We start from the raw sequence: 21,153 nt of genomic DNA, 5'->3' as shown, positions 1-21,153 counted from the left end.
CCCACTTAGCAAGGCATGTCTCTGACGGCACCAGCCTAGAGCTTCCTATTGTACTTCCCACCTGCTCACCGGCCCTGTCCAGGATACCCGCTCCTTCTGAAAAGGGCTTCTGAGAAGAAACCTGTCAAGTCCACTCACAGCCAGCTTGAGACCAGGGTGTTCTGAAGCCCTCTTGCCACCTGAGGTGACCCCACTGGCCTGGCTGTCCAGCCAGGGCGAGACTACTACTAGAGACAAGGCTGGACAGACACTGTGTGGGGGCTTTATTTACTTCTGTTGTGTGCACATATGTACACCTGGTGTGAGCCAATGGTACACTATGCACAGAATTATGCTATACACGCACGCCCCTGGGCAGGAATCGGGAGGTTCTGATCTGAATATCCCACTGCTGGTGAAGGAAAAGGACCCTAGTGGAAGCTGCCTACCCTATTCCCAGACACGGACTCCCTCCCACAGACAATCTGTGCCTCCCCCTGCCATGGGCACATGATGGCAAGCTCTGGGTGGTGGTAGCGGCAGCAGCTGCTTCCAGGCTTTCTCCTCGCTCAAACTTGTACAAAGGCCAAAAGCAGCAGTGGCCCCACTCACTGACAGTAGCAGCCTGATGTCCAGAGCCTAACCGGAAGGCCAGCCCCAGAATGCCCACAACCTCTTAAGTCACGCAGCCTGGCTTCATGGGGCACTGGCATGCATCTTCTCCAGGCAATTTGTCCAGAACATGACCAGTCGGTTGTCACGGTTGATGCAGAAGTCTGTGAAGTCCTTCAGCAGCCGATCAGCAAACTTCTCATCCCCTGTGGCGCTAGAGCGCCATGTCTTGGTCAGCATGGTGTTATAGGCCCAGTTGTAACCAACTCGCTCCTCACAGAACATGTTCTGGTTGGTGGAGCTGGTGGAGTTCCGACGCCGGCGCTGCTGCCCAGAAAACTTGCGTTTGGAGTAAGGCAGCTGAAGAAACACTGTGCCTAAGGGAGAGAGCAGGCCTGAGTGGAAGCCACTGGTGAACAGCTGCAGTGGGCTCTGGTGGTCCTGCCACAGCAGGCTTGAGCAGGGCTCAGGTGCCTGTGGCAGGTGCTCTGCACCCACCCGGTTTTTGCCCACAGTTCCTCACCTGTAACATGGATATACTGTGGCTTGTTCTCAGCAGGGAAGTTAAAAGCAGAGGCAGAATACTTATCTTGTACAAATCCAAACCTACAGTAACGACAGAAACACACACACACACACACACACACACAGTCTCATTAGCTAGAGAAACAGGGCAGTGTGTAGCTAAGATTCCGACAGCCCACGATGCTGGAATATGGAAAGGCCTCCCGTGTGGAACATGCGGACTACTTGTTTTTTTCCTTAGCACTTCTCAACACCTGCCTTCCAACTGGGAGGCTCCGAGGCTCTCCTGCTCACGGTCCACTATACTCACGGCCCACTATGCTACTGCATGACTGCATCACTCTACCCAGCCTCCACCCCGCTGAGCACCTTCCTTTTCCACATCCCCTCCCTGCATGCGCCCCCACTCTACCTTCACTTTCCTGTCCTGACATCTGCCCCTTGTCCTCTGTTTCCTTAGCCACATCTGTCTCCACTGCTGCCATGCTAAGCATTAAGAAGGTTCTGAATAAAGGCCTTCACTGAAATGGAATGAAGCAGTTTAATTAAAGCTCTTTCCTTAAAGGTGAGGGTCAGCAATCCAAGGCTCTTTGCCTTGCTGTGCTCTAGAAATGGGAAATGAGCAGACGCCATTTCTCATCTGTGACTTGTCCTGTTCCATTTCTTATCTATAGCTTGTTCTATTCCTGGTTTTTCTATTTCCATAAAGCACATTTATTCTAGCCCCACCTGCTAAGAGCTGTAAAGGACGTGCTAACAGATGTGCCCAGATTCTGCCCTCTGTGTCTGAGGGGTTTATGTAATGAAGGCAGTGATGTAGGAGGCAAAATGTGCCTTCTTTCCTGGACCGAGCTCGCTGGGGAAGTGCTGTGCTGGATCCTCCAAGCTGCCAGCACTATGCTAGTACCCCTACATACACATCAAGTATGCAAACTCAAGGGATAATGTCTACAGGACACTTCTGGATTTCCTCCTTACTTTCCAACCAAGCCAACTACTTTCCTTAGCATGATCGTTGGGACCAGAGGCGTCTTGCCTCATTTCTTCCTTAGGAAACCAGTAAAGACCCTTTTTATTCTATATTATTTACTTTTGAGACAAGGTCTTAGATATCTCAGGCTGGCCTCAAAATCATAATTTAGCTGAGGATAACTTTTTTTTTTTTTTTTTAAGATTTATTTGTTTATTATGTATACAGTGTTCTGTCTGCATGTATGCCTGCTGGCCAGAAGAGGGCGCCAGATCTCATAACAGATGGTTGTGAGCCACCGTGCGGTTGCTGGGAATTGAACTCGGGACCTTTGAAAGAGTACCCAGTGCCCTTAACCGCTGATCCATATCTCCAGCCCTGAGGATAACTTTCAACCACTGATCTTCCTGTCTCTACCTCTTGAGTGCTAGATTACAGTTGTGCACCACTTGCCTAGTTTCACATGGTGATTGGTGCAGACTAGGTAAGCATTCTACCAACTGATCCACATACCCAGCCTGAAACAATTTTTTTTAACTTAAAAACTGTTATTATCTCTGTGTGTGTACTTGCTTGTCTGTATGTGCACATGAGTACAAGTGCCTTTGGAGGCCAGAAGAGGGTGTTGGGTCCTCTGGAGCTGGAGTTATAGGCAGTTGTGAGCGGCCCACTGTGGGTGCTGGGACCAAATCTGAGCCCTCTACAAGGAGCGGCCATCACTCTCAGCTGCTGAGCCATTTCTCCAGCCTCAAGACACTCATTTTTAAATACACAATTTAGCCAGGCACGGTGGGTCATGCCTTTACCCTCAGCACTTAGAAGACAGACAGCAGATCTCAAGGCCAGTGTGGTTTACCAAATGAGTTCCAGGCCAGCCAGGGCTACACAGTGAGATCCTGTCCTCTCAAAACCTAAAACAAACAATAAAAAATGCATTCAAACAAACCTGAACCCCCTGAAAATCCTCTGAAAACCTATAATTCAGCCCAGTGACTTTCCACTTGGGGCAAGCCGAGAGTGCAGTGAAGGCATGGGGTATCCACCCCAGAGATGCTGTGCTATCTCACCCCAACTATCCAGAATAAGTAGAAGGAAGAACTAGGAGTCCCCACAAAGGAAAATGGGGGGAAGGAGAGCATTTCCAGCTGTTTTGGAGATGGACTTTTGGGTGGACTGTCATTTCAGAACCATATTTCCACCTGGAATTCCACTCCATGCACAAGCACAGTAGGACCAGGGATGCGGCTTAGTGGATGCCTGCTGGCCTTGCACCCACAAGGCTCTGGGCTCAGTCCACACGGCACCAGAAGCTATGAGCAGCACAACTACTCAGGAGAAGGCACTCTGCCGGCACTATGAATGGGAACAAGGATGGGAAATTACACTTCTGCCTTCCAAGGGCCTACAAAGCAGTCTAGTCTACAGTTTTTAAAAAGAAAAGGAGAGAGGAATTTAAACCTGTTGTGCTGGTATAGCCTGTAATCTCAACACTCAAGAGGTAGAGACAGGAGATTGTGAGTTCAAGGCCAGCCTAGGCTCTACAATAAAGCCCTACTAGAGAAAAAAACTGAGAAAGAGAGAGAGAGGAATTAAAAATAGAAGGACCTGAGAGTCCCTGACAGGGGCAGAGGAGGTGGGGGCTCAGGCAAAGGGCCACACATGGGACAGCTTTGAAGACATGTAAGGAAGTCCAGCAGCTTAGAGGAAATATGACCAGGACCTGGATTGAGGAGGATTAGGAGAACAGGATACTGTGAAGACAAAAGCAGATTTGGCAACTAAAGGTCATATCCAGGAGACACCTAGTCAAGAAGTGTAGTGACTAGCCAAGGAGCTGCTTACCCGCTGTGGTTAGCTGGGGCATCCTAAAACTACTGTCTCTTGCATATTTACCAGCTGAGCCCAGAAACCCCTAGAGGGTGAGAAAAGCAAGACTAAGCTCCAGGATTTGCCATGGGACGTCCAGGGTTCCACGGCCGTGAGTGGAGGTGGGAGCGGACCAGACCTGTCTACTTCCTACAGTGAGGCCTTCTCCAGTGACTACTGCGCCCCTCCTTCCCTTCCCTTGCTCAAATCTACACCCTTTGGGAGTAGGAGGAAGTGAGTCACTACCTCATTCATACTGTATGTACCCTTTACTGAGCACATACATAAGGTCCAGATCTTAGGGTAGGGTCTAAGGTGGGAGAGGTTAGAGGCCTTGTGGATAAATGGGGGTATTGGAGGTCTATTCAGGGTGTGGGTGGTGGCAGATAAAAATGTATGAACAGCAAAGAAGGCCATCAAGCAGAGGGTCACTGAAACAACAACGCGGACTTTGTTTCACCCTGAGGATCATGAAGTAGCGAATGGACAGCAGCTGAGTGATGCTCGGAAACAATGTAGTTTGTTGCCTGGTATAGGAGACAGCTAATCAGACAGCCCGGGAAAGACTTCTGGTGCACAGATCCAATGCCAAGTAATATCTACTCAGCCACTGCTTTTAAACAATCCACTGTCTTTCTAACATGTGGGGAAGGTTTACCAACAAATTTTACAATGTTTCACTTCACCTGTCTCCTCCAGAGCATAACTGGGCTCTTGCAGGCTATGTGCAAAGCTCTACACTCTCCCTTCACAAAGTAACAAAGCACTGAGGTCTGTAAGGCAAGAGCCACAGGACTGGCAGGGCAGCATTTATCTCTGAGTCTGAGCGGAGGTAGCAGTGAGTTTGTCACTAGAAGGACAGAACTGGGTTTCATTTTGGTAACTGCTATTAGAAAAAAGACACTGATTTGGTCACTGTTCCTTCTTGCTAATGGACAAACCTGTGTGCAATGGCTTCCTGGAAAAGGTGCATTCGATCCCAGTATGTTTCTGGTTCAAAGCCTGAAAGGAATAAGGAATAAATACTGAGCTGTGATCACAAGGTCTGTAATAAACTCACACTGTTCTCTTCATTGCTCTTGACAATTCTTGTCTCTTGAATCTGAACTTTTAATTCCCACCCAAAGTTACAGGAAGGACAGCGGTATCCCATAATCCCTCCCCAAGTTCCACCATAGTCAAGAAAGGTGTAGTCCTTAGGAGCTAGTGTGAGCATCAGAATGAGGCTTATATAACGTCTTATTCTAAAGCTGAAAAGAAGCTTGGCAGTGGTGGCACAGGTCTTTAATCCCAGTACTTGGGAGGCAGAGGCAGGTGGGTCTCTGTGAGTTTAAGGCCAGCCTGGTCAACAAAGCGAGTTCTAGGACAGCCAGAGCTCTAACACACATACACATACATACACACACACACACACACACACACACACACACACACACACACACACACACACACACACACACCCTTGTCTCAAAAGACAAACAAACAAACAAACAAAACTAAAACTGAAGAATCCATTAATTTTTGTTTATTTGTTTCTGAGACAGAGTCTCACACAGCCCAAGCTGGTCTCAACCTCTAGGTAGCCAGAGATGCCTGAACTCTCGATCCTCCTCCTTACACATAGCACCACTAGACCTGGTTTTGAAAGTATATTAAAACATAGACCTGAAGTGCACATTAACTACTTCTGAAAACAACATCCACCCATGTTTCTATTATCACTAATCTTCCATTTCCCTGTAGAGAAAGACAATATTACAAGCTCCATTTTAGGGGTAAGGAAATTGAAGCAAGGATATAAAAAGGGAATTCCTGAGAAGTCATTAGCTGCAGAGGGAGAACAGAGCAGGAGAATTTGCTCCTCCATCACCGACTGAATGGCTCCAGCCTCCCTCTTCCACAAGGCAGCTGCTGAGGACCAAAAGCAGAAAGGAGGTGGGAAAGTCAAGCACTCTGTCACATAGCAATAAGAAGCAGAGCTGGAATGCTCTCTGGGGGGAGGTTTTGAGGGTCTCAACAACAGGATAGACAACCCAAAGACTAGGGATGCAGTGGCTTTGTTACTCTGTCGATAATTAGAACTTTCTTTAAAATAAATTGGAGACATATAGACACACACAACTACAGATGCACACAGGCATTCACACCCACCCACCCACAGACAGACAGACATACACACACACCCAGATACACCAACACCTATACCCACAAACACACATATCCATATACACAATCAGACACAGACAGACAGACAGACAGACAGACACACACACCAACCACATCTGTGCCAGTTTTAAGACTCAGACTCTCTGTTAGAAGAAGTGGAGGTAAGAAGAAAAGAGGCACAGAATCTAGAAAACTGAATTTTAGATTTGTGTCCTTATTCCTTTAAACTAGGACTTTTCTCTGTAACCATGGCGACCAACTGAAGATGGTTTAGAAGAGCAGGTCAGAACTGGCAGGGAAACCATCAGCTCTATGCCAGCCCTGCAAGCAATCCTCTCACAATGAGCAGAGCATCTCTAGATGTTTTAAGGTAACTGTACCCCTAAAGATATTGACAATACTACAGTGAGCTGCTGGCTTAAAACTTGGGAAGGAGCATAATCAATCACATTTCGGGACTGCACAAATGGTCCTCCCTCAGCTATGTTGTGAGGTAAACAGGAATGTGTATGTGTGCAAAAGGACTTTGTAAACTCTGTGCAGCTCAGAATCTCTGGCTGCTGATGCAGAAGGATTCTGCAGGGCTCAGGTACAAAAATGCCTTCTACGTCGTAAGCGGAGAGTATAGACTGTTGGAACTAGTAGGGCAGCCTATCATAAAACCACAGGATTACTAAATTTAGCCTGCCCCACCTGGCAAGCCCTCCTCACCCTCTGCCATTTAGCGTAATGCAAACTTACAAGGGAGTGGGAAGAAAATATTTCTCTTACACCAAAGCTGTGTCTTTCACATTTATAAACTTTCTATCAAGTAGCTCCTGACACATTAGCATCAACTCCAGCCTTTTGCTTTTGAAAATGTCATCTTGAGCTCTCGGAAAGCTTTTTAGGAGCTACTTATCCGTTCATCTGCAGTGAATGCTCTGTGACAACGATGGGAGGTGTGGACAGGGATAGCTCAACATCTGAGTGGGTAAAGGGCATGTCAGGTGCTCCCCTGTGCTCCCTTTCTAACAGAAGGAAGGGTCTTCAAGATGCAGCACTGGAGATACACTCAGGGAGCCTGGGACTTAGAAAGCCGGTCCCAGCTTTGCACAGCAGGACAATACTTCCTGTTTTGCTTTTGATGGCCTCTCTGGTGCCTTTTTGCATGGACTAGCAGCAAAAGGCTCTCCTCAAATTCAGACAACCATTGCAGGTGATCAGGTGGCTGAGAGCACACAGGACATGGCAGAACATGGTGTAGACATGGACAGTGCTCGAAGCCCTCTCCCACTGCTTGCTTTACTCTGGTCTTCCAGAGCTGGCAAATCGACTCTAGCCATCCCACACAAGGAGGACTCAAAGCTCAGAAGCACTAAGTGATTTGTCCCAGATGACCCAGTCACTGATCAAATATCCAGCACAGAGGCTGGAGAGACAGCTCAGCAGTGAAGAGTCTTGGCTGCTCTTGCAGAAGACTTAAGTTTGGTTCCCACCCTCAGGGTGGCTCACAACTATCCAGAACTCCAGTTCTAGGAGATTCAACTCCTTCTTCTGGCCTCTGTGGGCACATGCGGGGCACAGACATAAATATAGGCAAAACATTCACACACATGAAATAAAATAAAATTGAAGAATTAAAAAAAAAAAATCCAGGGCAAAAAATCAGATTATTGGGTGGTGGTGGTGCACGCCTTTAATCCCAGCACTCGGGAGGCAGAGGCAGGCGGATCTTTGTGAGTTCGAGGCCAGCCTGGTCTATATAGCGAGATCCAGGAAAGGCGCAAAGCTACACAGAGAAATCCTGTCTTGAAAAACCAAACCAACCGACCAAACAAACACCAACCCAGATTATCTTGCTCCTTGTAGAATGGCTCTCTTAACTAGCCTGTAGTTTTAGTGGTTTGTTTTTTAGGCATATGTTCACTGGACAGCACTGGGTTTCATTACGACATTTCACACAAGTGTCCTCGTTCCCCTCTCACATCCTACTTCCCACTTGCCCCTTCTCTCTCGGAATGGCCAGCCTCCTCCTGCTTTCTGTCTTACTAATGTCTTCATTTTCCATGCAGAGTCTACTTATGAGAGAGCACAGGGCTGTTCTAGGAACGGCGTCTGACTCGGTGAGACAGACCCTGCAGGAGGGAGCAGCTCTTACTGTCGAAGAGGTGCTCGCTGCCGTCCTTGAGCAGGCAGCTGAGGTTGAGTGGGATGAAGAGCTGGGCCCGCAGAGGATCGCCATACAGGTAACTGGGCAGTGCAAAAGGACCCTCCAAAACTGGGACTAATAAGAAGCCGCAGGAGGTAGCTTTTCGATGCCAACCTTGGACCTGGAAGAAAGCACAGAAACTGCATCATCTCCAGGTCTTTTAGATCAGAGAAAATAGCTCTGCAGACCTACCAGAGTGGCAGCATACATACTGATGGGCAAGCTCAACTATCCACATTCTCTGCTCTAACCAGTCCTGCTCAGGAACAAACGCAATTCTGCTTCCTGATGAACGCTGGGAAAACTGTGATTTGAGCACACAGCTCCTCTTTATAGCCCAAGCTTCTGACCTTCAGTTTCTTTTGCAAGGAACTAACTTGTGAGAGCTGAGACCCTTCTTATTCTGTGGAATATCAGAAGCAAGGTCTGAACAAAGGTCAGGACAAAGGCTGAATCTTTCTAGCTTTGTTGTGTAGCAAGTCCAGTGTATCAAATAAGAAAATAACCTACTCTTATCTGATGTAGGGTGGGAGATGACTGCAGTGGCTTCTTGCCCAAGTGACCAGCTCTTGCATACAGGAGAGTACACTCTAGGGAAACTCCAAAACTACCTTCCTGAAAGCCAGAGTTCCTATAAGTAACTCCAACAATCGATGCTCCCTCAGGGGACTACGTAAGATTTTTTGAAATACATTTTAAAAAACATGAAACGGACATTCAAAAGAAAAAAAAAAAAAAAAAAAACCAAACTGGTGGGCTGGTTGAGATGGTTCAGTGTTTGGTAAAGGCCCTTGCCATCAATGCTGGTGACCTAAGTTTTATCTCCCTGGGACCCACATAGTGGAAGGCAAGAACCAACTCCCTTGACTTACATCCCCTGACCTTCACATCCAGACCATGATCCACACACATATAGGTAAAGTAAAAACAAACAAAACAGGCCGTGCCGTGGTGGTGCACACCTTTAATCCCAGCATTTGAGGTTAGCCTGGTCTACAAAGTGAGATCCAAAATCTACAGAGAAACCTTGTCTCGAAAAAACAAACAAACAAACAAACAAACCAAAACCAAAACCAAAACCAAAACAACTCCCCCTACCCCAAGCCTGAAGACAAAAACCCCAGGCTAAAGTGATATGCTAGTGATGGATAGCTTGTCCAGGGTGAGGTCCTGATTTCCATTTGGAGAACACTCACCCCACCCCATAAACAAAAGAAATAAGAAGCTCATGGATGTGGCTCTGTCATAGAGGTGAGATCTGAGAACCACATCCATTTTTTTCTTTTCTTTTTTCCAGACAGGGTGTCAGAATGTTGCCCAGGCTTGTCTGAATTCTGGGTTCCTCTGCTTTAGCCAAGCATTAAAAGATACAGGCTGAGGATGGTGGCACATATTCATAGTCCCAATTACTTTACTTGGGTGGCTGAGGCAGGACGACCACTTGTGCCAGGGTTTCTAAACCGGTCCGGGTAGTATACCAAGACACTCATCCTTGTAGTTCAGCCATAGCTTGACTTGTTTAAGTACGATTCTTTAAAAACTTGAAGGTGCTCAGTAGGTAAAGTATTTGATATAGAAGCATGAGAATCAGATTTCATATACCCTGAGCACACACCAAAGATTATTTCTTTTTATTTTTATGTGTATGTGTATATGTGGAACTAGAGTTACAGGCAGTACTGATCTGCCACGTGGGTGCTAAGAATGAAGCCCGGATCTTCTTGAAGAGCAGTCAGTCCTAACCTCTGAGCCACCTCTCCAGGCCCTAGAACCCACTTTTACAAAGGCTGGCATGGAAGCACAGGTCTGTAACCCTGTGCTCCTGCATGAGGTTGTTGTACAGGCATGTGTGCACCTGAAAACACCCAGACATACATCATACACAAATGTTACATACATACAAAAACAGAGGACAACTACTCTTAGTTCCTCTGGAGACACAAATACAAATTCGAGAGTGGGAGCTGGAGAGCTGGGCTCAGCGGCTAAAAGCACTAGCTGCTCTTACAGAGGACCTGCACTCCTGTCTCAGGGACTCCAACATCCTCTTCTGGACTCTGGGAGCACTGCATGGTGCAGAGACAGACATGCAGGCAAAACACTCGCACACACAAATAACAAAGTAAAATTTAAAAAATTAAAAAACAAAACACAAATGCAAATCCAGAATCGCTAGTTTGATTGATGTCATTTCTAGAGCTTTGTTAATAATTTTTTTATTTGAGGTAATATTTATCCTCATAAAATCTGGTTTGTAAGCCAGGTGGTGGCAGTATGCTCCTTTAATCCCAGCACTTGGGATTAAAGATCCACAGGGGCAGGTAGATCTCTGTAAGTTTGAGGCTAACCTGGTCTACAGAGTGAGTTCCAAGACAGCAAGGGCTACACAAAGAGACCCTGTCTCGGGGTGGGGTGGGGTTAGGGGGAGGGGGAGATCTGCTTTGTAGCAAACATGGGCACTGCCTTAAAAGAAGTCATCTACATTACAGCTCAAAAAACATAAAACTTGCTGGGCAGTGGTGTGGCACACACCTTTGATCCTAGTACTAGGGAGGCAGAGGCAGGTAGATCTCTCTGAGTTCCAAGCCAGCCAGCCTGGTCTACAGACAGCCAGAAGTTCAAAGACAGCCAGGGCTACAGAGTGCAAAGAGAAACCCTGTCTTGAAAAAACCAAAATCAAACTAACACACACACACACACACACACACACACACACACACACACACACACACACACCAACCACAAAAAAACACCACTATGATAAATGTATTAGCTGATTTCAGTGGGGCTTAAATGAATAGGTGTGAAAACTGAACTTTTTAAAGAGAGTTGCTAAATTCCTTGGCAGAAATAACACTAAATTTCCTGCCTTCCTGTAACTCCATAGGTGTATGTGAGTGTTTTGGACATGCTGCATGTTGTTTTGAGACACAGTCATCCCATTGTCAATCTGTTGGAGAAGAGCTGATGTCCTCCACAAGGTGAACTGAGCTAGATGAGCACCTGAAATAGTCTTTCTTTCCTGCTTTGTTTTGTGTTTTTGAGCCATAGTCTTGCTTTGTAGCCAATGCTAGTCTAGAATTTGGAACCTTTTACTTTCACCTCACATCTGGGATTATAGATGCATGCCTCCATGTATAGTGGCTGGTATCCTTTCTGACTTGGATCTTTGGTGTGTGCATGGGAGACAAGTCAAGGTGTTTTCCTCTACCACTCTCCACCTTATTTTGTATGTACATGATACAAGTGTGTATGCATGTGTGCACATTCACCACAATGCATGTGTGGAGGTCAGGGCACAACACTGGATGTTGCTCTTCACCTTCCACTCTGCTTGAAACAGGGTCTCTTGTTCACAGCTGTGTATGCCAGGCTACTTCTAGGGATTCTGCCCTACACTGGGATACAGACAGGTGCTTCCATGCCTGACTTTACATGGGTTCTGGGGATTCAAACTCAGGTCCTCATGGTTGTGCTTTATCCACTGAGCCATGTCCCCAGTTCCTCCACCTTATTTTATTTTATTTTAATTAATTTTTTTTGTTTGTTTGTTTGTTTTTTTGTTTTTCGAGACAGGGTTTCTCTGTAGCTTTGGAGCCTTTCCTGGACTAGCTCTGTAGACCAGGCTGGCCGCGAACTCACAGAGATCCACCTGCCTCTGCCTCCTAAGTTGCTGGGATTACAGGGGTGTGCCACCACCGCCCAGCTCCTTATTTTTAAAATTATATTATTTACTTGAGACAGAAAGAAAGTTAGAGTGTATGTAGGACTTACGAGAGTCTGTCGATTCTCTCTTCACCATGTAGGGCCCAGGTTGCCAGGCTTCTATTCTGAGATAGGGTCTCTCATTGAATTTGAAGTTTGTCATTTTGGCTAAGCTTGCTTGGCCATTAAGCCCCTGAGTCCCACCTGTCTGTGCTGTTCTCGCGCCCCCCCCCCCCCCTAGTGTTAGAGACACTTGCTGTTGTATTTGGCTTTTATGGGAGTGTTGGGATCTGAACATAGGTCCTCAATCAAGGACTTTACCCATCGAGCCATCTCCCTGGATACCGCCTTCCCTTAACTCGGATCTTACAGATGCTCCTTGGAAAAATACCTTCCCAAGGGAGGAGTCCTTGAAGATACTAATGCCAAACAGAAATAGACCAAGAGAAATAGCCCCAATATTCCATGTTTTGTAACACAAAATCAGGCTTACAAATCTTGAAAATTACCTTGCTATCCTGTGCTGCACTTATTTCTCTCAAGAGATCTCCCACCATTTACTAAATAATTGTTTTCACGTTCCAGCTGTTCTCAGCTATGTGATGAAGAGTTTGGGCTGGTGTTGGAGGGAGGGAGTGGGACTCAAGTGATACATGAAAATATTGGGGGGCTGAACTTGTGAGCATAGAAGGAGAAGCAGGCTGTAGTAATGGCTAAGGAGGGCTCTGAGAAGACACGGGCAGCTAAGGAGTGCTTCAGTACCCTGACTGGGGAGGGGCAGTGGTTTGGGTTGGCTTCACTGCACAGGACACACAGGGAGGCCAGACAGACTAGCAGAAAGAAAGACAGGCAAGGCCAGCTAACAATTGTGAAACCGAGGGCCAGTTACTTCTTTGAGGGACCTGATCATGAGAACTCTGGTTGTCCATTAAATGCTAATAATACATCCAACCTTCCTCCTGATGTGGGGTTGACAAAGATATCTATAGATACTGCCAAAGGCCCCCAGAAGACAAACTCACCCTTGTTTGAGGAACCGCAAGTTAAAACCAGTGACATTCACTGACTGGGAATTGGTGAGATAAACTATGGGATAAATAAATACTAGTATATTCTGTAGCCACTGGAAACAATGAGGAAAAAAAACGAAATCCAACAAGTAAAAAAACAAAGCAGACTTATTTGTGTTGGTATAGAAGATACACAGGAAACAGAAAAACACAGTGTAAATAATACGTATCCAGGATGTGTGCTTAAGTACATTCTCACTCTGAATTCTAGGCTGATCTGGAATGTATGTATGTAGCTAAGTGGCCTTGAACTTGTGGTGATCTTTTATCTCGGCATTCCAAGTGCTGAGACTTTTGTTTTTAGGTGTGAACCACCATGGCCAGCCTACCATCCCGATTTTGTATATATACACAGAACTCTGTGTTCTAAACATGGTGATAGTGATGGCTGCTTTTAGACAGAAGTCCTAGGACACAAGGGAGAGATGGACATTTGCTTTTCATTCTGGACCAGTGGCTCCAAGTTTTGGAAAATGTTTGGTTAGCACAGCTAGTAGTGTGCTATTGGTATTCAATAGATAGAGGCCAGAATGTTGTTCAACAACCTACAAATGGGCATGATAGTCACTCACAACAGATAATCATCTGGCCCCAATTCAGTAATGCCGAGGCAAAGAAACACTAACTGACACTCTGAACTCCTTCCATGTTTAATGTTCTATGGCTATCCTAACAGGTCAAAGGTTATGTGGAAGTGACAGGAACCACAAAGCACCCCCTTGCCATAAAGTGAGGTGATGGTCTCACCATCTCAAAGAGTACTGTGGCAGTCACCGCCATCCAGTGTAGCTTGATCTCAAAGGCTGCATTGAGAGAGAAGTTTCCATGGTAGTAACAGCTGCACCATTCCAGCCGGTCTGTTCGGTTGTTCACATCAACATCCAGGGTCACAGTCCTCTGCTCTGGGACAGTGGCAGCTGTGTCAGCACACAGTGGGGGTGGGGACAGAGAGAGAGAGAGAGAGAGAGAGAGGCACAGGAGTGGGATAATGTAGAAGAATGAACAGCTAAGCACCATAAATGTGAAATTGCAGAAGTGCCCAACAGAGGTTCCTATCTCTGAAAATCACCAGTCAACAGTTCAGGGGTCTACAAAACTCTTGTTCTGCTTGCCATTAGATAATTAATATTTTATGCTTTATGAGCTCTTTGTAAGCAGCTGTGCTACTGTAGGGCAAAAGTTCCACAGACATTACATAAAAGAATGGGTTCATGAGGTTGGGGATCTAGCTCAGTAGTAGAGCACTTGCCCAGCAAGCACAAGGCCCTGGGTTCGATCCTCAGCTCAAAATAAATAAATAAATAAACAAAACAAAACAACAACAACAACAAAAAGAATGGGTTCAACTATGATTCAATAAAACTTTATACAAACAGATGAAAATTTTGGATAATGAGCTCCTCTGTATGTTACACCACTGTAAATGTACACAAACCCACAGAATTGTTCAATACCAAGAGGAAATCCCTAATATAAATTGTGGATTTTGGGTGATGATAGTGCATCCATGGAGGTTTGTGGATCAGAACAAATGTCATTCTGGTGAGGGTTGACAGTGAAGGAGGCTGGGTGTGGGAGGAGCAGGGGATCTATGGGAAGTCTTTGCTCAGCTGGGCTGAAGAGTTAAAATTCCTTTTAAGAAAATTAGTGATTAGAGCCGCACATGGTAGCTTAACTCTACAATACTAGCATTCAGAAGGCGGAGGCAGGAGAAATATAAGTTAGAGGGCATCTTTGCCATATAGTCAGACCTTGTCTCCAAAAACAAAAGCTGGGGGCTGGAGAAATGGCTTATCACTTAAGAGTACTTGCTGCACAATCAATGAAGTCCAGAGTTCAGACCCCAGTACCTACATAACAAGCCAGGTCCCCCAAACTTGTAACCAGCTCCAAAGGAGACAGAGACAGGAGGGTCACTGGGACTTGCCGGCTTCCAGCTTAGCTGAGAAAACACAAAGCCCCAGGGGAAGATCCTGCCTCAAAGACTGAAGAGTCACAGAGTGATACAGAAGGACACCCAATGTCCTCTTGTAGCCTCCATGTATGTACACACTCAAATTCATATAAATCTAGAAAAGTGTAGGAGGGTCAATTATAGGCAAATCATAAGCTGGATTTAGCCAATTATGCTGCAGTTTGACTCCTTAGTCACTCCATTCTCTTCTTTTATGAGGGAGAGATGTTCTCTTAATGAGGATCAGAGTCAGAAACTCAACCAGGTTGTACCAAAGATCTTCAGGATTCAGTGACCCACCAACAGATCAGAGGAAAAGCAGCCTAGACCACAGTGAGGAGGAAGTATTACTTTTCTAGTTTCATCCAAGAAAGGTATTAGTTCTACAATATTTTCCCAGGAAATGAAAGTTCTAATGAACCCTATCCTATCTCAGGGCTTTGACCTCCATGGACACTAACCACACTCAGCACACCTAGGTTTTCCATAAATCAGGATCTGCTCTCATATCCCTACTCCTCACAGTTTTTCTTTCTCTGAAAGAGTCAGTTAGGTTCTGGGTTCTGCACACAGAAGCTGTGAGTGGCTCCTAAGTCAACAAATTTAATGAGCTCCTGTTGGAAGGCAGGAGCGCATTAGCTCAGGCCCTGAATGACACCCTCCCAACACTAGAACATGCAGAATGGGCAAAGTGCTTGATTTGGAGCTGGAAGAGCCAAGCTCCTGAGATTCCAGCCACATACACGTCTCTGAAAATCTTGCTTCCTTGTCTGCAAAGTCATATAGGGAGCCCAGCCAAGAAACACATAGTGAGAAAGGTTTATAGACTCCCTCACTTGCCTTATCCTCTGGCTATTTTGTGTCTCCTTAAGCTAGATTCTGTCTGGGCTCCATGTTCTTGATTTACAACACTCTCAGGAGCCCTTTACTCAACAGTCCACATCAAAGAAGGCTGTGTTCTCTGGGCTTGCACACTATGTATTTATTCCTCCAGGTAAAAGAGCCTCAGTCATAAAACCAAAGGCAAGTGATAAACATCAGCAGTGACTTGAGCATCTCTCTTCTATTATCAGGTCTGTTAAGAGCAGAATAGGTAGGTGAGTCTAGGAGGCACCCAAGTGGTAATTACTATATCACTGGATTTGTGCTTCCAGGCTAAGATTTGACAAATCAGATGCTTCTAGCAGGCTGTCAGTGTGGACAAAGGTACAGCCCGCTACATGGGAAGTCTAATCAAAGTGCACAAGCCCAGAAGAGAAACAAACTCAGCACTTTCGGGGGCAGATCAGAATCACAAGAGGAGAAAGAACACTGAAGCCCTGCCCTCACAACTAGGGCTGCCTCACAATGGCAAGTCTCAACAGTGAGCGCCAGACTGAAGGAAGTTTTCAAAAAGATGCTAGCTCCATATTCACCAGGAATGCTTTGGGGAAAGTTTAGGGGTCGGTTTGGAGAGAAGAATGCAACAGTCTCTCCCGACTCCAAGATCAAACAGACCATCAGGGTAAGCCTGACAAGAAGGCCTATGCATGAGCCTGAGTGGAAGGCATGTGGTACTGTTTCTGCAAGACTCTGCATCCCAGCTCAGTGACACAGGATAAGGATGGGGCAGTGGGAGCCACCACAGGCCAAGCCAAAAGTCCATGTGTCAACGTTAGGCATTCCTTTTTTTTGTTTTTTTTTTTTTGGTTTTTGTTTTTCGAGACAGGGTTTCTCAGTGTAGCTTTGCGCCTTTCCTGGAACTCGCTTTGGAGACCAGGCTGGCCTCGAACTCACAGAGATCCGCCTGCCTCTGCCTCCCGAGTGCTGGGATTAAAGGAATGCGCCACCACCGCCCGGCCAACATTAGGCGTTTCAAAACATCTTTCTGCCGCTACTTCCAAATGAGACTCACGGGTTTTAAAAAAGGAACAAGCAACAAAAAGCCACCCCCAAACAACAGTAAAACAAACAAGCAACAAAAACCCAACTGAATCACAGGTAATAGTGAAACTCAGGTCTTTCTCTTCTGTAAGTCATCTTAGGGCTTTTTTCCTGTTTATTTATTTAGCAAATAAACAAATTGGTTAGTTTTTTGAGACAGGGCCTTACTATGCAGCCTGGATTGGCCTCAAACTCACAATCCCTGCTCTGCTTCTGCCTCTCAAGTGCTAGAATTACTGATCTGTACCACCAACTACATCTGGCCAGAAAGAGATTATCTTTTTTTTCTCTTTTTGGTGTTTTGAGATAGGGTTTCTCTATATAATCCTGACTGTCCTTGAACTCACAGAAATCCTCTTGCCTCTGCTTCCCAAATCCTAGGATTAAAATGGAGCCCACCACACCCAGTATCTTAATTTACTCGGTTTTTACTTAGAAACATATTTTTTTTCTCGCTAGGCATGGTAGTTCATGGCTTTTTTTTTTTAAGGACTTAAAAAAAATTTTAAGATTTATTTATTTATTTATTATGTACACAGAAGAGGGCGCCAGATCTCATTACAGATGGTTGTGAGCTACCACATGGGTGCTGGGAATTGAACTCAGGACCTTTGGAAGAGCAGTTGGCACTCTTAACCTCTGAGCCATCTCTCCAGTCCACAGTTCATGGCTTTAAACCAGTGGTTCTCAACCTTCCTAATGCTGCAAGCCTTTAATATAGTCCTTCATGTTGTGGTGACCCCCCCCCCATAAATTATTTTTGTTGCTACTTCATAACTGTGATGCTGCTACTGTTATGAATCATAATGTAAATATCTGCATTTTCCGGTGGTCTTAGGCGACCCCTGTGAAAGGGGTCAAGGCCCACAGGTTAAGAGCCTCTGCTTTAAATCAAGCAGAGGCAAATGGACTTTATTCACTGCAGGCCAGCCAGGACCACACAGTAAGACCCTCTCTCAAACAAACTATTTTCTTGTGGTTCTAAGTAGGGCCCTATACATGCTAAAAGGCTAGTGGACCACCCTTCCCCAGCCACCTGCTATTCCCAGACTCCAACTAGATCAAGAACTTACCTAACAGTGCAGCTGCTTGGCTCCGTCCTCCAAAACTTCGGCTGAAGGAGCTGTGCCTGCTTGCATAAGAGGCTGGCCGGCTGGGCAACCAGGGCAGGAGGAAGGCAGGAATCTCAGAGTGCACAAGTTCTTCTGCCACAAAGGCCACCTCAAACCACTTGCGCTGGAAGCTGGCAAAGTCATCCACTCCTGCTGTGTGCCAGGGGGCAGTGGGCTGCTGCATAGGCACTGGTAAAAAGCAGGGAGAAGTAAAGGATCCCTTGTCACAATGCTGCTTTTCTGACTGATAAATGGTACAATACAGATAGACTATGAAACATTATGCTAAGTGAAAGGAACCCGGTGTAAAAGCCTACGTATTATATATCTCCACACATACAATACTTTTAGAAACCCAAAGCCTACAAGTGCTTGTACAGGGAGTGTTTGGAAAGGGAGGAGTTGAGCAGTAACAGCTAACGAGAAAGAAAGAGGTGGTAGCTGCACAATACTGTGGATGGCTTTTGTTATGTAGGCTAATTTTATGTTATATAAGCTTTAATTCAATTTTTAAAATCTTATCAGTTTTATAATAATTACAGGACATAAAATGTTATGGGTTTTTCTTTTTTTCTATAGAAGGTAAAATAGATACTATATTAACAACAGCACACAGTGAATGGCACCAACTACACCGTATCACATATGGACCCAGAGGTGAAGAAGTGATTTACACAATGTGGGAGTCACTTCCAACCAGTCCCCACACATCTGAAATTCAAACACTATGGAAGCTGGTCTGGCTACCTGGTGCCTCCAGAGCTACACAAGCCAGAAATTATGTTAGAAATTGTTTCCCAATGAATTCCCTTTTTTCATTAAAAAGGGGTGGGGTTAAAGTGTTGCTAAGTAGCAGAGTGTTTGTCTAATGTGCACAGGCCTTGGGTTGTTCCATCCCAGAATCACAATAAACAGGCAAACACAGGCAGTTAGCTCTCTGGACTCATGAGCTATATACACACCTACAGATTTGATCACATTCATGAAAATATTTGGGTCAGGAAGGCAGGAGAGTATTTATACTGAATATGACCAAAATTTTTCTTGTTTCTTGAACAATATAGTACAATACAACAGTACTTTATTATCAGTTATTATAAATAATTTAGGGATGATTTAAAGAATGTAAGGGAAGGGGCTAGAGAGATGGCTTAGTGGTTAAAAGCACTGGCTGTTCTTGCAGAGAACCTGGATTCAGTTCCTAGCATCAACATGGTGGCTCACAACTGCCTATAACTCTTAGCTTCAGGAAATCCAACACCATCTTTTGGTCTCTGCTGGCACCTACACACTCATGGGGTACACACATAAAACACACACACACAGAAAAATAAATCATTAAAAATAATACAAGAGAGTGTAAACAGGTTATATGTGAAGCCATGCCATTTTATGTATAGGCCTTAAATATTGTGGGTTTTGTATCTCGGAGGAGATGGGTTCCTTGAGCTAATCCTCTTCTGATACCAAAGAATGACTTTATTTAAAACATGTCTTGGAAAACTTGGTTGTCTTCTTGAAGGAGTATGTGGGACCCGGAAGCCCAGTAAGTATAAAGTACTATAGGAGCCCATCACATTATCATCAGAACCAACTAAGCGGGATAGAGGCAGAGTGGGAGTTAAGGGACCAAACTATGACCCATAGAAAATTCTGGACCAGGTACCTGGGCTTCTTTTTGGTTTATCTTCCACCAACACTGTCCTCAATAAAAACACTGAAGTGAAAAATACATTGTCTGGACTAGAGAGAGGTGGATGTGTGGATAAGAGTGCATGCTATGCTGCTCTTGCAGAAGACTCCAGTTTGGTTTCCAGCACCCAAATCAGGTGCCTTATAACTGTCTATATCCAGCTCCAGGAAGATCCAATACCTCTGGTCACATGTGCACTACACACACACACACACACACACACACACACACTCTCACTCTCTCTCTCTCTCTCTCTCTCTCTCTCTCTCTCTTCTCTCTCTCTCCTAAAAATAGCTAAATAAATATTTTTAAAAAAAAATATTGTCGGGCTGGAGAGATGGCTCAGAGGTTAAGAGCACTGGCTGCTCTTCCAGAGGTCCTGAGTTCAATTCCCGGCACCCACATGGTGGCTCCCAACCATCTGTATTGAGATCTGGTGCCCTCTTCTGGCCTGCAGGCATACATGCAGACAGAACACTGTGTATATAATAAATAAATGTTAAAAAAAAAAATTGAAAAAACAATATTGTCATTCAGTTATGCTTAAAATATGTACAAATGCAAAAAAAAAAAAAAAGTTAACAGAGTGTCAACTTAGAAAACAAAGCCACACATGGAGCTCAAGATGCACTGTGATGTGAGAGATCAGGGAAAGAACTCGCCCCTGTGGTGACCGCATGTGCTTTGGCTCTGACCTCGATCGGGCTCTTTGTCCATTACTATCTTGTAGAAATAGAAGCCGTAGATGAAGGTCCGCCAGGCTTCACCAGATGCATGCGTTATGAGCTGCTCTTCCAGCATTTTCTAGGAGAGACAATGAAAACTTGAAACTCCTGCAGGCGACATCTCAAAGAGGCATCCCTTGCTTGTGCATAGCAGTCAAGGTAGTTTAGTGATCTCAGTAAGAACTGAGATTGTACCTTTGGCCCCCATTAGAATGTGCTATGTGAAAATGAACCTGTTCTAAGTTATCAAGTATATGTATTTCATCAAACATTTCAAATATACAGAAAGTAGAGAAAAACTCCCAAGTAGAAAACCATCTAACTTCAATAAATGTAACAATCAGTTGGGCAGTATAATTCTCTTCATCTGAGGGAATGTCTCCCAAAATCCCTTAAGGAAAACTAGTTGTGGCACACACCCCTGTAATTCCACTGGGAAAGCGGAGGCAGGAGGATGAGGGCTTCAAAGTCATCTTGGTTCACCGATGATCTACCAGACTGTTGAAGAATTAATAACAATGCTGCTGCTACTCCCCTCCCCCACCAGTGCTTCTTAAACTATTCCATGAAACACAAAAGGAAAGGTATCACCAAATTCTTTTTATGGATTTTAATCCTAAACTCACAGATTATAAGAATTAATACAGCCGGGCGGTGGTGGC

General features: G+C 45.3%; 1 protein-coding gene across 9 annotated transcripts in view; it reads right to left on the bottom strand.

Annotated features, from left to right (window-relative positions):
* Positions 1-240: 240 nt before the first annotated feature.
* Positions 241-21,153, bottom strand: part of Depdc5 (DEP domain containing 5, GATOR1 subcomplex subunit) — a 118,031-nt gene continuing 97,118 nt past the window's right edge. For 7 of the 9 annotated variants that reach the window (XM_036200596.1, XM_036200597.1, XM_036200599.1 and 4 more), the window contains 7 exons: positions 20,462-20,570; positions 18,035-18,262; positions 13,832-14,001; positions 8,259-8,430; positions 4,894-4,954; positions 1,115-1,197; positions 241-968 (listed from right to left, as the gene is read on the bottom strand). In XM_036200596.1, the coding sequence (XP_036056489.1) occupies positions 676-968; positions 1,115-1,197; positions 4,894-4,954; positions 8,259-8,430; positions 13,832-14,001; positions 18,035-18,262; positions 20,462-20,570 (1,116 nt within the window). In that variant the 3' untranslated portion in view covers positions 241-675. The remainder of the gene's footprint in view (positions 969-1,114; positions 1,198-4,893; positions 4,955-8,258; positions 8,431-13,831; positions 14,002-18,034; positions 18,263-20,461; positions 20,571-21,153) is intronic. The other 2 variants (XM_036200601.1, XM_036200594.1) reach the window with 1 other exon arrangement.

The sequence above is a fragment of the Onychomys torridus genome, chromosome 10, assembly GCF_903995425.1.
Source record: "Onychomys torridus chromosome 10, mOncTor1.1, whole genome shotgun sequence".
NCBI classification, from domain to species: Eukaryota; Metazoa; Chordata; class Mammalia; order Rodentia; family Cricetidae; genus Onychomys; species Onychomys torridus.
Note: the sequence above shows the minus strand (reverse complement) of the source record. Positions and strands in the feature narration are given on the sequence as shown.